Source organism: Giraffa tippelskirchi, chromosome 5 (assembly GCF_054371585.1).
Source record: "Giraffa tippelskirchi isolate mGirTip1 chromosome 5, T2T-mGirTip1v1.2.pri, whole genome shotgun sequence".
Taxonomy (NCBI): domain Eukaryota; kingdom Metazoa; phylum Chordata; class Mammalia; order Artiodactyla; family Giraffidae; genus Giraffa; species Giraffa tippelskirchi.
The window spans coordinates 41,810,978-41,827,190 of NC_137279.1; the positions used below are offsets into that span (position 1 = coordinate 41,810,978).

General features: G+C 40.7%; 1 protein-coding gene and 1 long non-coding RNA gene across 4 annotated transcripts in view; one reads left to right on the plus strand and one right to left on the minus strand.

The window, feature by feature from the left end:
* LOC145506023 (uncharacterized) overlaps nucleotides 1–16,213 on the minus strand; it is a 287,451-nt gene that overhangs the window by 122,472 nt on the left and 148,766 nt on the right. The gene's annotated exons all lie outside the window — the stretch shown is intronic.
* Nucleotides 1–16,213, plus strand: part of SELP (selectin P) — a 44,591-nt gene that overhangs the window by 320 nt on the left and 28,058 nt on the right. For 2 of the 3 annotated variants that reach the window (XM_081489577.1, XM_081489578.1), the window contains exons 2-3: nucleotides 11,433–11,523; nucleotides 13,547–13,933. In XM_081489577.1, coding sequence (XP_081345703.1) covers nucleotides 11,433–11,523; nucleotides 13,547–13,933 — 478 coding nt within the window. Of the gene's footprint in view, nucleotide 1; nucleotides 41–11,432; nucleotides 11,524–13,546; nucleotides 13,934–16,213 lie in introns of those variants that run through there. The other variant, XM_081489579.1, reaches the window with a different exon arrangement.

Genomic DNA, 16,213 nt, shown 5'->3' on the forward strand with positions numbered 1-16,213 from the left:
AAGTGATTGGGTGGAAGAGGTTTGGGGCTGAGTCAGGCAGGTAAGGATTGCTAAAGTGTGGAATAGCAGTAGTTACAGATTTTTACATTGAGTAGCCCCATGGAGTTTGTAAGAATTTCAAAACCTGCTGCCCACTTTGACCCTCCCAGCATCCTTTTGAGTTTCTATATCCGTGTTACAAATGAAGCTGCTGTGCCTTCCAGAGAGGCTAGGTGTTTGATCTAAGGTGCACTGTTGGACTGGATGTGGTCTGGATCTGAATTTCTGTCCTCTTGCTCCACAGCTACTGTCTTTCCTAGCAGGGCTTACAGGGACTCTCTTGGAGCAAATCCTGGTTAACCCTCAACTCTTCTCCAGGATTGCTCTTCTGTCTGGGTTGAATGCAAGGCTGAGCAAGTGCCCTGGTACAAGACTACAGCCAAATGGTTTCTCATCCCAGCTCTCCCATTTCTTTCTCTGTGCCCTAGGAGTCTGCTGGGACTGATGTGGACTAGCCACACAGTTCCTGTTTCTGCCACAACTCTCAGTCCTGCTAGTGACTCAGTTTTCTCATCTGTAAAATGGACAGAACAATAGTACTTTACTTTGTAGCACCACTGTGTGGATTAAATAAGCTGAAGAAAAAGGTCTGAGCCTGGTGCATAGTTGTGGGTTAGTAGATGTTAGCTATTATTGTTATGAGAAACAGAAGATTCTTAGGATTTTGTAGGATCTGAAATCCAGGGAAGGTCCAAGGAAAAGGGCATTCTTGAACTCATTAAATAAGACACAAACACATAGTTTTATCCTTGACTTATGAGGTGTATCTCATACAGTCCTAGGGTCTAAAATCCTTTAGTCTGTGGCTAGAGAGGAAGTAGTTTTTGAGCCCTGTTTTTAAGCCCCTTTCTATGGAATACCAGAAGAAAGTAGTGCTTATATTCAATTCACCCCCATTTCTTTGCTTTATTATAGAATAATTTTCAAACACTTCAGTGAAGATTTTCCAGGTTGGGTTGGACAGGGATAAAAGGATGATGAAAAGAAGAGGAAGGAGTTTGAGTCTGTTCTGAGTGTGAATTTCACACTCAGATGTGATGTAAGAATGTAGATTTCTTTTCTCTCTTTATCTCTTGCATATTTTTCATGAATTGGTCAACTTAAACGAATGAACAATTATTTCTTTCTTCCATCTATTCTCCCTGGGATCCTCCTTTATTTTAGAGGAATGTTAACAGACTGAATCATGGAGTTCTTTGAGATTCTGAAGAAAGGTGTGAATCCTTTACCAGATGAAAATGCCAGACATCCACATAAACATTGAGCTTTATGGATAACTGCAGGGGGTCCCCAAACTTCCATGTCTAAGAACCCCACCCGTTCACCTCCTGTGTTTTAAGCTCAGAATTTTCTCCATTGGCTTCTTGGAACTAGGCTGAGACTCGGCAATGAAGTGCTAAGAACTCCAGCCCTGTAATTGTTTTAAATATTCCGAAGACAGGACCTCTTCCTTTGCCCTGGAGCACATTTGTCTCTTGGGATTCAGGAACCTCAAACTCTGCATGTAAATTCAACTTCAAGTTCAGAATGGCTTCAATTAACCCTAGGACATGAGGAAACATGTTAAGGTTTACCTGCTGGGGCATTTTCAACCAGATGGATCTCAGAGTGTAGGAGCTCTAAATGGGGAACTTACAGTTAAATTATGATGGCGTTAGGGTATCAGTGGGCTAAAAGGGAGGTCTGGGTTCACTTTCATCTATGCCTTTTAACTATCTTAGGTCTGTTAATTCTAGTTCTTACTCTTCCTTTCATTACCTACTTTTCAAAACGTAATTAAATGGTTCACATTCTCCTGGACTGGCTGCTAGCTCCTAGAAAGTTCAGCTTCAGAATTTTGTAAGTGGAAACTTATTAATTAAACCCCCAAACATCAAAGTGACTTACTACTCAACAGGCAGCCCTGGAAAAAGACCCTAGACCTGACCCTAGAGGGTAGCATATGGTGTTTCATAAATGGCATTTATTACATAGTCTTCTAAGTAATTCATTTCTCTGATTGAAAAGCAAAATAGAAATTTTATAAAGTCAAATACACAAAACGAATCCTTTATATTTTAGAGATATAGTTCAGTGATGGTCCAGATGACTTAAAATCTTTTAAGTATGCTACTTTATTTTTAATATTAATATTTCACCCTATATAATGGTGATCAGGGGTCTGATTTAAATATATGCATATGCTTTGATTCTTAGTTTTGATGTCCTGGGTTCCTTCCTGTCTTTATTTCTATTGGTTATTTGGCTTTTAGACCCTTTTGTTTCACTGTTTCACTTTCTGCCTTTAGGCTGGGGCTACTAAAAGCTATACTATATTACCACCACCACCCAGAAACTTAAGGCAAACTATATGATCAGCTGTACTACCTAGAAAATCTCAACTCTGCCACCAAGAAGTTTCATAATTCTATCTCCTCAACGACTCTCATATCTACCTACTGCCTTTGCATTCCTATTGGCCCTCTTTAATTTTCTTTCCCTCCCATAGGAAATTTCTAAGACAAAACAAACTGATTTTGTAGATATTATAATACCCAACATTTGCAAATATTCATTTGGTGCCCCACCATGTATCTAGTAGTATGCTAAAAATACATGTAAATAAATGTTGAAGAGAAACAGTTTGTTTAAAATCACCTGTAGACTTGCTGGAGAAGGGAAATCCCATGGAAATCCTGGGAAATCCCAGGGACAGAGGAGCCTGGTGGGCTGAAGTCCATAGGGTCACAAAGAGTCAAACATGACTCAGAGACTGAGCACAGACTTGTTACATTTTTAATTTGAAAGTCTACAGATTATTACCACAAAATTTTTAAAAAGGGAACGAGAGAAACACCATCTATTCAGGATGCTTCTCTGTTCAAAACCCTGGCAGTTGGATTCCTTCTGCAACCAGTATTTCTGACTCACATGATTTGGCCATGAACCAACTCCTTTTCAACTAACCTCCAGGACTTCCCAATTTTCAGCAGCAATCAGGCCACATCACTCCCTCTCTTAAATTCTGCTTGCTGCCGCACTTGACTTGCACTTAGAACAAAAATTTCATCTCCTTGCTTTGGTTCCCAAAGCCCAGAGTGATCTGTCTCCAGCATCATCTCACTCTTTGCTTCCCCTTGTTCATTCCATTCCAGCTGCACTTCTTTCTTCCTGTCCTTTGAACACTTTGCACTTTCCTTCCACTTTAAAGCCTTCGCGTTAGCATTTCCTTCTATCTTTAATGCTCTTCCTCCTGTTTCTCACTGCTTTCTTCTGGTCATTCTGCTCTCAGTCTAAATGTCACCTTTTTAGAGAGGTCTTCCCTCCTGTCTAATATCACTACCCCGTCACTCTGTCACATAACCTGGCTTTAATTCTCTAACTACCCCTTATCACTATCTTCTGTTTTTTATGTTTACTTGTTCAGTACTGTTGTATATGTATTGAGGTTTGCTTCATTGTCTGTCTTCCATAGAATGTATATTTCATGAGAACAGGAACTGTATCTTTTTAATCATTTTAATGCCATTGCCTGGAACAGTACCTGACACATTGTAGGCACTTAATAAATCGATAGTTATTGAAATAAGTAGTGGAAAAGAACACAGGCAATACAAGGGCATGCCTGTCTTGGTGTGGGGAGGAAGAGGTTAGTACAGGGAAGGCTCCTTTAAGGAGGAGATTCTTGGTCTACTAGAGCTAGGCACCCACAGAAGGAGAGTGTGCTCTGGGCATAAAAAGAACATAGGGAACATACAGTGTATTCTGAAAAGTACAAGATGTCTTGTTATAAATGCATGGCAGAATTGTGGCAGAGGAGATGGGTAATTGAGGAGTAATGGCAGGAGATGAGACTAGAAAAATAAAAAGAAGCCTCATCTTGAAGAGCCTCGAAGTGTCATCTTAAGAAGTTGGTATATATTGTTCAGGGAATAGAAATAGCTGATGGACTCTAAGTAGTGAAGCAATATGATCAGATTTTGTGTTAGGAATATCATTCTGATGGCATTAGAGATAAAGAACTGGAGATGGGTAAACTTGAGAAGAAGAGATCAAGGGGAAGATGATTTCTCTGGTCTGGGAAAGAAGTCATAATGTCTGAATTCATGCTGCAGCAGTAAAGTGGAAATCTGGAGAATGGCCAGGTATCTCATCAGAAGGTAAAGTCCATAAGGTTTGATGGCAGATTGATGCGAAGGGATCCTTGGTCTTCCTTCCCCGGTCCTACTTGATGGAGGACTTGAGGGTCTCTGTGGGCAAGTAGGTTGTGGGGCTTGGGTCAGGGATACTGTTAATAATAAGAACATGCATCCTTTGTATGAGCCCTCTTTGGTGCGGGAGCCTTTCAAAGGGACACACCCACTCCAGAAAGTTACATGGAATTTGCCGTCTCCTCTCCCTCTTCTAAGAGCTGCTGCTATCTGATGCTTCTCCAGGCTTTCTCGAGACACACCAGCTATGGTAGGTCCTGAATTCTCTACCTCTCCTCCACTGGCCACTGCCCAACACACTTCCTTGAGCTGACCCCAAAGCCACCCACCTGGAGTTCAATGAGTAAGTCCTGTTCCTCTGTTGTCTCACATGGGACGTCAGCCATCATGCCCTTGTTTCTCTCACACTCCAAGAGAATGAGACAAAGTGCCTAGAACATATTTTTTTGTACAGCCTTCTTATACTCTTCTACTTAATCACACTTTTTTTTTAAAGTGAAGGAGGACTTCTTTACAATATTGGTTTGATTTCTGCCATATATCAACATGAATTAGCCAATAGGTGTACATATGTCCCCTCTCTCTTGAACCTCCCTCCCACCTCCCATACAATACACTTTTAAATTTGATACAATCACTGCTGTAACCCTATTGTACTTAATTCTAATTATCACATTTTCCCAACATTTTTCCATTCAGCATGCTTCTATTTTACTTTCAGTCATTCCCTTGCTATTTTTTCACTTATTCGTTCATTTATTCATCTGTAACATATTTTTAATATCATTGTATTTATTTATTTATGGTTGTGCTGGGTCTTCATTGTTGTGCAGGTTTTTATCTAGTTGCAGACAGCAGGTGGGGGAGAGGGGGCTACTCTTTGCTGCAGTGCACAGGTTCTCATTGTGGTGTCTCATCTTATTGTGGTTCCCAGGCTCTAGACCACAGGTTCAATAGTTGCAGCACACAGGCTTAGTTGCTCCGTGGCATGTGGGATCTTCCTGGACCAGGGATTGAACTTGTGTTCAATCCCTGCATTGGCAGGCAGATTCTTTACCACTGAGCTACCAGGGAAGCCCGCTGTAACGCATCTGTTCTATACTATGGCTGGAGTTCAGACATAAGTCATAGCCCTTGTCCTGAGATGGCTTTGCCAGCTGCTCCCTCCAGCTGAGTGCAAATAGGTTCGTTCAGCACTTGGATTGCAGACTTCACACTCAGGAGGAAAGTCAGGGGCGGAGATGCTGATGGAGAGCCACTGGCATACAGATGACCATAAGGAGGCCTCAGGAAAGCAGAAGATTGATAAGAGAAGAGGGTCCTGGAGGCAGGAACCCAGGGTAATCTCTGTCTCTGCAAGTGAAGGCAGAGGGTTGACATGGATTCAGGAAAAGACTGAGAACAATCATTCAAGATGTCAGAATAGAAGCAAGAGAAGAACCAGGGAAGCATTTTAAGCAAAAGGAAGTAGTCAGTAATATTTATTGCTACATAATGGTCAAGGAAGATAATGATGGAAAGACTGCATCGGGTGTGGTCATTGGGATGTCAGTGGTAAAGTCAGCAGGAGCAGTTTTGGAGGCTGGTGGGACTAGGGGTTGAGGAAGAAAGAGGAGGCAAGGAAATTAATAAAACTGAACTGTAGAGGAAGGAGAAGAGTCAGACAGGACCTAGGCAGAAGACAGGGGGTCTAGGGAGGTTCTGCCTCTAAAATGCAAGGCTGTGGTCTACAATATAGGCAGGAGAACAGAATCACCTTTCTGTGGTACTCTTCCTGCCAACTTTGTCAGCCACCCGGCATGCTGGCAGACATGGGATTACTACTGGCATCTAAAAGCTCTATGCAAAGGTTGAGGAGAAAGAAACACTTCCTGTCCCTTCTACTTTGTCTCTGCCTCTCTCTTCACCCCACACTCACTTTTAGTTCTCTGGAAAGTAAAATTAAAGACAAGCACAGTGGAAAGCAGCTTTGATGAAAGTTTACACAGGCACAGGATGTTATTCCAACAGCCCAGTCTCCGACTTCTTCCCATGACTTCCGATTTGATGTTAGCTGCCAAAGAATATTAAAGTAAAAATGAGCAGAGCACACGGCTGCTTCTCCTCGGGAGGTATTTCCTGGTGTTTCAGCACTTGTTTAGTCACAAACACCAAGATAGAGCCCTTAACTCTTCACCATCCTAGATCTAGCGCTGCCTTGTCCTAAAGGTGACACTGAAAGTAGGGACACATGTGAGAAAGTTTCCTCACCCCAGGGAAGTTTCAGAGGCAAATTATTGCTCGAAGGAAGGCTTTTAAGCATCATTCATCTTCCACACCCACACACCAAACGCTTGTCAGTTGCCAATGAATCAAGGAGCTGTCTTACAGTTAACACAGAGATTTGCTCTCGGGGTCCATGAGCCTTCTGAAATTGTCTGAAAAATTGCAAGTGTGCAATTTTTAAAAAAGAATCCTGATTATGGCTTTTATCAGAATTTCAAAGGAGTTCATGAGTTCTGTGAGAATAAGAATCACTGTGCTTTATACATATAAAAAGGATAACCAACAAAGACCTACTGTATAGCGCAGGGAACTCTACTCAGTACTCTGTAATGACCTATATGGGAAAAGAATCTGGAAAAGAATGGATATATGTATATCCATAACTGAATCACTTTGCTGTACACTTGAAACTAACACAATATTATAAATCAACTATATTCCAAGATAAAATAAAAATTAAATTTAGGAGAAAAAAAAAGAATTACTGTGTTAAGCCAACATACATTGCAGTGAGCAAGCATCGGTAGATCACCTGAACTCACTGAGTCTCAGTGGGAGGCAGTGACGGTAGTCTGAGACCTGCTATAGAATGCTAGAGAAATGCTTAATTGACTTGGTAGTCATCTTTACAGTCTCCTGCTGCTCTTATAGAATGAGAGGTGATTCTTGGTATAATTGTGACTTTAGAAAACAGAAAAGGATGGTCAGATTAAAGCAGGGGACACACAATGACTTGCATTTTCCTTTCTCAGGTGTTGTGTCTTAATCAGAAACAACTGCCAGTCCTCTAAAATCTTAAAAAGTTTAAAACCAGCACACACTCTCTTTCTCTCTCTGTCTCTATTTTGCTTAAACCAAAAAATACTGAAAAGTTTACACAAACAACTTAAGACATAAAATGGTTCTGCTGAGACAGTGGGTGAACTTGGAAATGCAGATTGGGGTAGGAGCTTCATCTGCTCACTATTCCAACACTCTTCCTTGAGCTGGTCTCAAAGCCAGAGAAACCGGTAGAAATACTCTCCACAGGAAGAAAAACACTTTCTCAGGGCACAGGAGAGCACCACTAGATGATATACACTATGATCCTCTGGTCTACCTGGGAGAAAGCCAGCAGATTCAAAGGCAAATATTGAATCTCATTAGCTACATTACTGTGCTCTTCACCAGTAATATTTTTGCTTCTGTACTTGCCCCCCATCAAAATCCTGGAAACTTATATAACCTCTTGAACCCTTCTAAGTGGAGAGCTAAATTTTAATCATAAGTTTTAAAATAAAAGACGGAATTTCCAGTGAATTGTAAAAATTGGCCTTTCACAATGAATGTTACATCATTTCCTAGAGTTTATCCAATGGAATAAAATACCACAGTGATCTGATAACACTTATCACTTAAAAAAAACACAAACTAGTTCCTAATAATAGGGAAGTTTATATTTTTTTCTTTTTTGTTGTCTCTTCTTTAATATCTATTTCTATTTCATTTCCTGTACAGAATTTTAACCTAATACATTTTAAGCTCATTTTATTGATAACTATATCATATATTTTTATATAAATAAAAATATAATTAAGTTGAAATGTGAAAGATTAAATTTTATGAAATCATAAATCTCTATGTGTTAAATGTTTTCCTTTTTGATTGAGTTAGTATGACAATTACTTTTAGTACACAATTTAAAAATAGCATAAACATACTGTAAGTTTTAATAAGTAACTTAAACTTCTATATTTAAAATGGTATTGAAGACACATCTTTACATAAGGAGAGGGGCTTTTTCCCTATCCATCTAACTTTGTGTGAATATTATTTATTGATATAATCAAACAAGTTCACCATCAATTCTATTCCTATATTTCATTTTGTAAGGACTTTATTAAACATTAAGGACCTTTATTTATATGAATAAGTAAATGGAAATGGAAGCTTCTTATAATGATGTCTCTCAGTTCTTTGAACTCCTTCCAAGTTTCATGTCCCAATCAAGTTAATGAAAACAGAGAAATGGAAAACTCCTTGACTTGAAAAGACTTGTTTCACTATCATTTGAAGCATTCAAGTTGTCATATGTACACCAATACTTTGGATGGTTTCTGTTTGGCATACCAGATGTTTTTTACATACAGAGGCCAGGCCTAATGTTGAATAAGAGTCAGGTTACAAAAGGTGAGATTTCTTTTGTAAAATGGCAGAAGTAGATACATTTGTAGGCAGATTGGTTTTAGGGAAGTGTGCATGTTGAAGTTGGGAATCTGAACAGAGATTTACTTAAATTCTCCCTGCTTATGTACCCCTTGGGAAGCCAGGCTCATTCTGGTTTGAAGATCACTGCTATAGCACCTGGCATGACACTCGTTGGGTACTGAATTGGACGTGGTATAACAATAACTGGTGATACAATATAATCCACAGAGAACTCTGTGGGACTAAGTTCCTACTAAGGGGATTATCACCATACTTCCTGTGCAAAGAAACAACACCATAATTCATAACATTATGATACTCTCAATGTTTGATAATAGGTTCTGCAGCGGCCAGTTGATTAGCGTCCTAGTAAGAATACAAAACATGCCTGCTTATCAAAGCCAATATTCAGAAACCCTAGATAGAAAAGTGCCAGGTTTCTTACACAAAGATAACCCCACTATCTAGAAGATTTGCACTGATTTGTGTTACATGCACCACACTATTTGGTCTGGCTGGAGTCAACAGTACATACACACTGTGTGTGCACACACACACATACACACTCAAACACACACTCTACCACCACAACCACTACTTATTCCAATAGACTGTACATTATCCATCTCTGGAGCCTGACTGTGGCAATTGAGAATTTCTATCTAGGAAGGGTTTCAGGTAGCAATCTGGCTGGAAGAGCAACATAGCTTCAGTAGAAAACAAATACATGATTTTTATGTTGATGGTTTTGCTGGGGAGGCTCTGGATGAGCACAGATGTGGCAACCAGGCTTGGGCATGTCACATATTCCACCATCTACAACAGCAATGCAGGGTGGGTTTGAAAACCTGGAGATTTACAAAAGTAAAAAAGTAGAGTGACAAAAGTTCTTGTTTCAAAGTTAGGCTCTGCTTCTGTCATTTTCAATGTGTTGCTTTCGACTCTACCAACCTTCAGTATTCTCATGTGTAACAAGAGAGTGCTGTATGAGCATTTCCAGAACTTATTTGTCTAAAAACATTTTCAGTTCAGTTCAGTCAGTCAGTCATGTCCAACTCTTTGCGACCCCATGGACTGCAGCACACTAGGCTCCCCTGTCCATCACCAACTCCCGGAGCCTACTCAAATGCATTGCATTGGAAAGTCCATCGCATCGGTGATGCCATCTAACCATCTCATCTTCTGTCGTCTTCTTCACCTCCTGTCTTCAATCTTCCCAAGCATCAGGGTCTTTTCCAGTGAGTTGGTTCTTTGCATCAAGTGGCCCAAGTATTGGAGTTTCAGCTTCAGAATAAGTCCTTCCAATGAATATTCAGGACTGATTTCTTTTAGGATGGACTGGTTGGATCTCCTTGCAGTCCAAGGGACTCTCAAACTCTCCAACACCACAGTTCAAAAGCATCAGTTCTTCAGGGTTCAGCTTTCTTTATGGTCCAACTCTCACATCCATACATGACTACTGGAAAAACCATAACTTTGACTAGATGGACACTTGCTGGTAAAGTAATATCTCTGCTTTTTAATACACTGTCTAGGTTGGTCATAGCTTTTCTTCCAAGGAGCAAGCACCTTTTAATTTCATAGCTTCAGTCACCATCTGCAGTGATTTTGGAGCCACAAAAAATAAAGTCAGCCACTGTTTCCACTGTTTCTCCATCTATTTTCCATGAAGTGATAGGACCGGATGCCATGATCTTAGTTTTCTGAATGTTGAGCTTTAAGCCAACTTTTTCACTCTCTGCTTTCACCTTCATCAAGAGGCTTTTTGGTTCTTCTTCACTTTCTGCCATAAGGGTGGTGTCATCTGCATATCAGAGGTTATTGATATTTCTCCTGGTAATCTTGATTCCAGCTTGTGCTTCATCTAGCCCAGCGTTTCTCATGATGTACTCTGCATATAAGTTAAATAAGCAGGGTGACAATATACAGCCTTGATGTACTCCTTTCCTGATTTGGAACCAGTCTGTTGTCCCATGTCCAGTTCTAACAGTTGCTTCTTGAAATGCATACAGATTTCTCAGGAGGCAGGTCAGGTGGTCTGGTATTCCCATTTCTTTAAGAATTTTCCACAGTTTGTTGTGATCCACACAGTCAAAAACACTTTAAACATGTTAACAGATTTGATGAAATCCCAATATAAGGGAGTTTTGAGAAGTCATCCTTGCTCTAGATTTAAGGTGAATAAGCTTATTATTCATATATTAATAAAAATTATATATGTCTATGCACATGCATTAAGCATTGAATAATATTATAGACATATATTGAAATAGTAAAGCAAGAAAACATAGATCAATAATAGAGAATAGATGGCATAGTGCAGCATGATTAATTGATGTTCTGTGCATCAAAGTACAGGCCAGACAACTGTGTGGATCAGTGAGGTTTTGTGAGACTTCCTATTATTCTTGAGTATGGAATACCAGTTTTTAAAGGGAGATTATTGCATAATAATAATGATAGTATTTTTAACATAATATTATAAAATTCATCATAAAAGAAAATACTAGTGGCACCAAGTTGTTACTCAATAAATATTTGTTGAATGAATGAAGAAATTAAGTCTGTTCTGAGCCTTGATGTTCAACTAGGGGAGGACTTAAGCAGAGTAGTGAGAAATAAAAATGGAGCAGAAGGCTTGAACCACCCCTAATGGAAACAGACAGGTCACTCAAGACCATGATTATTAAGTAGAAGTGGTTGGCCATATTGATTGCACATGGACACTAAAAGGAAGTTTTCTTGTTTCAGGCCAGCTGCCCAAAAGCCACCTGGAACTGGAGATTTCAGAGAGTGATCTTCAGAACCGTCCAACTCCTTTGCTTCAGTGTCCTGATCTTTGGTAAACCTTATGCTAACCTGTCACCTGGTCCTCAGGGATTAGGGTACCTTCTCCAAGTGGGCAAAGTTAAGGATGGTAGCCAGTTGTTGTGAGGCATGGGAAAACTGTCCAAGCCCAGATTCCTGGACTGGGGGAAATGCACCCAACACCATCATATTGGTAGAAAAGGCTTCAGGGAGAACATACAAAAATACACCCAGGGCCAATTTATGCATTAGACTCAATAGACACAGGCCCGCATTACTTTTAGAGAGCCACAAAAATGCTGTAATTTCTTTAGAAATCATTTTCTTCTAGACTAAATAAAATGTTTTCACGTGTAATACTAATATGTTCATCTTTATACCAATGCAGTTATAAAATTTTTAATTCTATTACTGAGGAAGGAGATTCTGAAAGCAAAATTCTATGCAAGTCAGAATACAGCCCTGGTGATATCAGAATAAAGTCTTGTAGCAAAACAATGCCATAGAGGTGCCTGTGAGGGAAGGCAAACAGAACCGATGCTCATGTGGGCAGCTGAGGAGAGGGTTGATTAGGAGCAAGGCCTCATAAACAGGAAAAAGAGCCATTTCCAGGCCTGATTGCTTACACTGTGCACCTCTTCACTTGGGAACTGGCCTCTTCTGGCGGGGGTGAGCTCCCACTGGCTAGGTTCACACTACTTTGTGTCCTAATGCCCTTTATACTTTTGAAGGGCACATTCTTTATTTCATTTGATTTCATAAACATTTCTTTTAAAGGCCTGTTTTAAGTGCTATTTTAACAAGTGAGTAAGCAGAGATGGAGGAAGTAGAGTAATTTATCAAAGGGAAACATCCCGGAGTAGTGGGATGAGGGTAAGATCGCAACCTAGGAGATACGATGAGCCTCTGGCACAAACCTGGTGTTTTCACTCAGCAAGTATGCAAGGGAATGCCTGATTAGTGCCAAGCGCTTTGCTTGGTATTAAGAATCCAGAGGTAAAAAGAGACCCCCATTAGGATTCACACTCTAGCAGGTGTGGCCCGTGTCATACAAACAGATGTTACAACACCTGGCAGTAAGGGAGGTGCAGAGAGAGGCAGGGTGCCTGGAAGAAGGAACACCAAGCCCACCTGGAGGAGTCATGCAAAGGAGGTGGAGGGCAAGTTTACCAAGCCTAAGCAGAAAAGGGTAGCCAGCGAAGAAGGAAGAGCATGTGCAAAGGCACGGAAGTGGGTGACTTCTGTTTTTGCTAAAGAAAAGTAAATACTGTGGGTGATGAGGCTGGACCAGCAGGTAGGCTCCAGATCACAAAGCATCTTATTTTCCATGTGAAGAGGTAGTACCTGTAGATATGAGGCAGCCATCAAGACAGTTGACATGTCATTTAATTTGGGCTTGGGAAAAGTATTTAACATCTTCTACGTTTCTAAAAGGAGAAGGTTAGATGGCCCCTAAGGTCCCTTCCAATGCCGGTACTTTGTGATTCCAAATCTTTAATATTAATACCAAAGATACTCAGGAGAGGACACTTTCTTATTCTTTTTTACAAATTTATTTTTAACTGGAGGATAGTTGCTTTACAATGTTGTATTGGTTTCTGACATTCAACAATGTGAATCAGCCATAAATATACATACATCCTGCCCCGCCTTGAACCTCCTTCCCACCCCTCCCCTCCCACCCCTCTACATCATCACAGAGCACTGAGCGGAACTCCCTGTGTTATACAGAAACTTCACTAGCGATCTGTTTTACACATACAAATGAATATGTTTCAATGCTACTCTCTCAATTCATCCCACCGTCTCCTTCCCCCACTGTGTCCACGAGTCTAGAAGCGCACATTTTCTTATTCTGACTTGAAGTGTATCAATACTTTTAACTAAAAGATGGAAACCATTCTTTTTCCTAAAAACAACTAGATTAGACATAAAAAGATCATGCTTTTGGTATTTCTCTTCTAGTCAGACTCATCTGACTATACAGGAGTATACTTATGCTCACAAGCTCTTTCTCATTAGGGATGCTAACTTGATCCTCACTCTCCTTTACTTAGAGCTAATGAACCAGCAAGAAGTATCAGCATGGACCTACCACTACACCAATAATTTATATACATGGAATTATTCCCGGGCATTCTGCCAGAAGTACTACACAGATTTAGTGGCCATCCAGAATAAAAATGAGATTGCTTACCTCAACAACACCATACCTTACAACAACTCTTACTACTGGATTGGTATTCGAAAGATCAACAATAAATGGACCTGGGTGGGAACCAAGAAGCCTCTCACTAAGGAAGCTGAGAACTGGGCTGACAATGAGCCTAACAACAAGAGGAACAACCAGGACTGTGTGGAGATGTACATCAAGAGTCCGTCAGCCCCTGGCAAGTGGAATGATGAGCCCTGTTGGAAAAAAAAGCGAGCACTCTGCTATAGAGGTAGGGGCTTCTCGACTCTAAAATCTACCTGTTTAAAAAAAAAAAAAACGCCTTCCCTGGTTTGTTAATATAGCCTCCGAATCAATAACATTGAGTCTCAAAGTCAGGGACATGGGAACAAAGAGTGAACCATCAGTCAAGCAGCATTATTGAGCATCTTGAAAAATATAAGATCAGGCTTAGAAAAAACTGGCCTTTTGAAGACAGAAGGAAATTTTAATATCATTCGGTCCACCCTTATAATTTATAATGGCCAAAAGAGATGCTCAGGAAGTTTTGGTCTCCTAAAATCTATGTCCAGAGCTTTTCAGCATCACTGGGCCATAGAATAAGAGACTGTATAGTTTGACAGAGAATTTGGCCTTGTCTCTAGGAGATACAGTTGGAACTAATACCTACAGATAATCAGTATGTTCCAGGCATTATTATTCGCTTATGTCATTAGTCCATTTAGTATTAGCTGTGTTTCTTCCTCATGAAAACCTCACCAATCAGCTCCAAATACAACTCTCATTTAGCCGATGAGGGAAAGGCTCAGAGCTATTCAGGAATCTGCCCAAGGTTCTAAGTTCCTTGATGTTGGGTGGGTGTTTAGTCACTAAGTCATGTCCGACTCTTGTGACCCCATGGACTGTAGCCCGCCAGGCTCCTCTGTCCATGGGATTCTCCAGGCAAGAATACTGGAGTGGGTTGCCATTTCCTTCTCCAGGGGATCTTCCCAACCCAGGAATCGAACCTGGGTCTCCCGCACTGCAGGCAGAGTCTTTACCAACTGAGCTACGAGGGAAGTCCCCTTGATGTGGAGCCAGTTTCAAATTCACATTGACTCCAAGGTGGTATTTTTAGCCACATATGTGACCACACTCTTGGCTTGACATTCTTGGGAGACAATTTGAGAACATAACCAAGGATGACAATGCTTTACAGATTCCCTCCAACAGCATATCTCTGGGTCTATTTGACTTTGGTAGGAGGTGAGAGGTGAGGAAAGGTAAGAGGTAACTGAAAGTGAGATCGTGTGAATACATTTGATCCTCTACTCTCCAGGTTCCAGAGTGAGGAGACATGTATGAAAGCTTGGTCTTCTGGTAATCACGCACCTCATGCCAGCACTGACTCCATCTCTCTGATGCAGCGACTTCCTATCCCCTGCCCTAGGTAGCACAGGAACACTACAGCCAGGGAGAGTATGGGTTGCCCTGGGCAAGAGAGTCTTGAGTGCTCTGAAGCTTCTTCCTCAATAAATCATCTACCAGATGCCACCCTCTGCTGTGTATGTTCTAAATTATGTTAGATTATAAACACCTCCCCTCAGAAGCCCTCAGCAGTAATGGAACAGAACACAGAGTATAGAGTATTCCCTATACTTTCTCCCTTTCCTCGCACAGCTTTCCAGCCAAGGGGAAACACATCCATATTCGCATTGTCATGTAGACAGATCTCATTTTATAAGTAACTTATTTATTATTATATTAACAGAGAAAACAATGACCTGTTTTTTACAGGACAGGATGGACATTACCAGAATGCTAGCTCATCCTACTGATCTCCTAGTCAGCTCCCTACTTGTCCCGGGCTTTAGCTCCCTAAACCCACTCTGATCAGACTGTCGTGGCTGCCACGAGAATGTTGCAGTATGCCACTGCTTCCCCTCCCCATTCAGACTTCAGCATCCATATCAGCAAGATAGTCTTCCTCAAAAAAACTTGCAAAAAGTTACAAGTAAGAACAGAGATTGAACATTACTGGCATGAATGATATGGAACAATGCCACTTCTCTAGCCTGTGACAATTGCAGATGTCACTAATTGATACCATTTCACCTGAACACAGTTGGCTTCCATCTCTACTAATACAATACTCTAGGCAGCCACTATCACTGATATTTTTCCATCCAAGAGGTAAAGCATGGAGGGAACCATTAGCTCTCAGTGGGAGATAGATGAGAAATAGATACATACACTACCCTGCAACAAGAAAACCAAATTGGAATAATTCCCTAAATGTCAGGATTTGTTAGACCTCAGAACAAGGAGTCAAAAAAAAAAAGAAAAAAAAGAATGATTCATTGAATCACCATTATGTTCTTTCCTGGAGGTCCAAGAAGTATATAAATTACTAATGTGCCTGGAAACCCTGAAATGGAGTAGAATACAGAACCTGGCTGTTTTTCCATTCCTAGAGTTCTGAGAGCCTGAGGAAGCTACAGTCAGAACAAAACTTTCATGTTTCAAGAGCATAGGGCAGGCAGGTGTCACTGTAGGGCACTGGTAGGTCAAG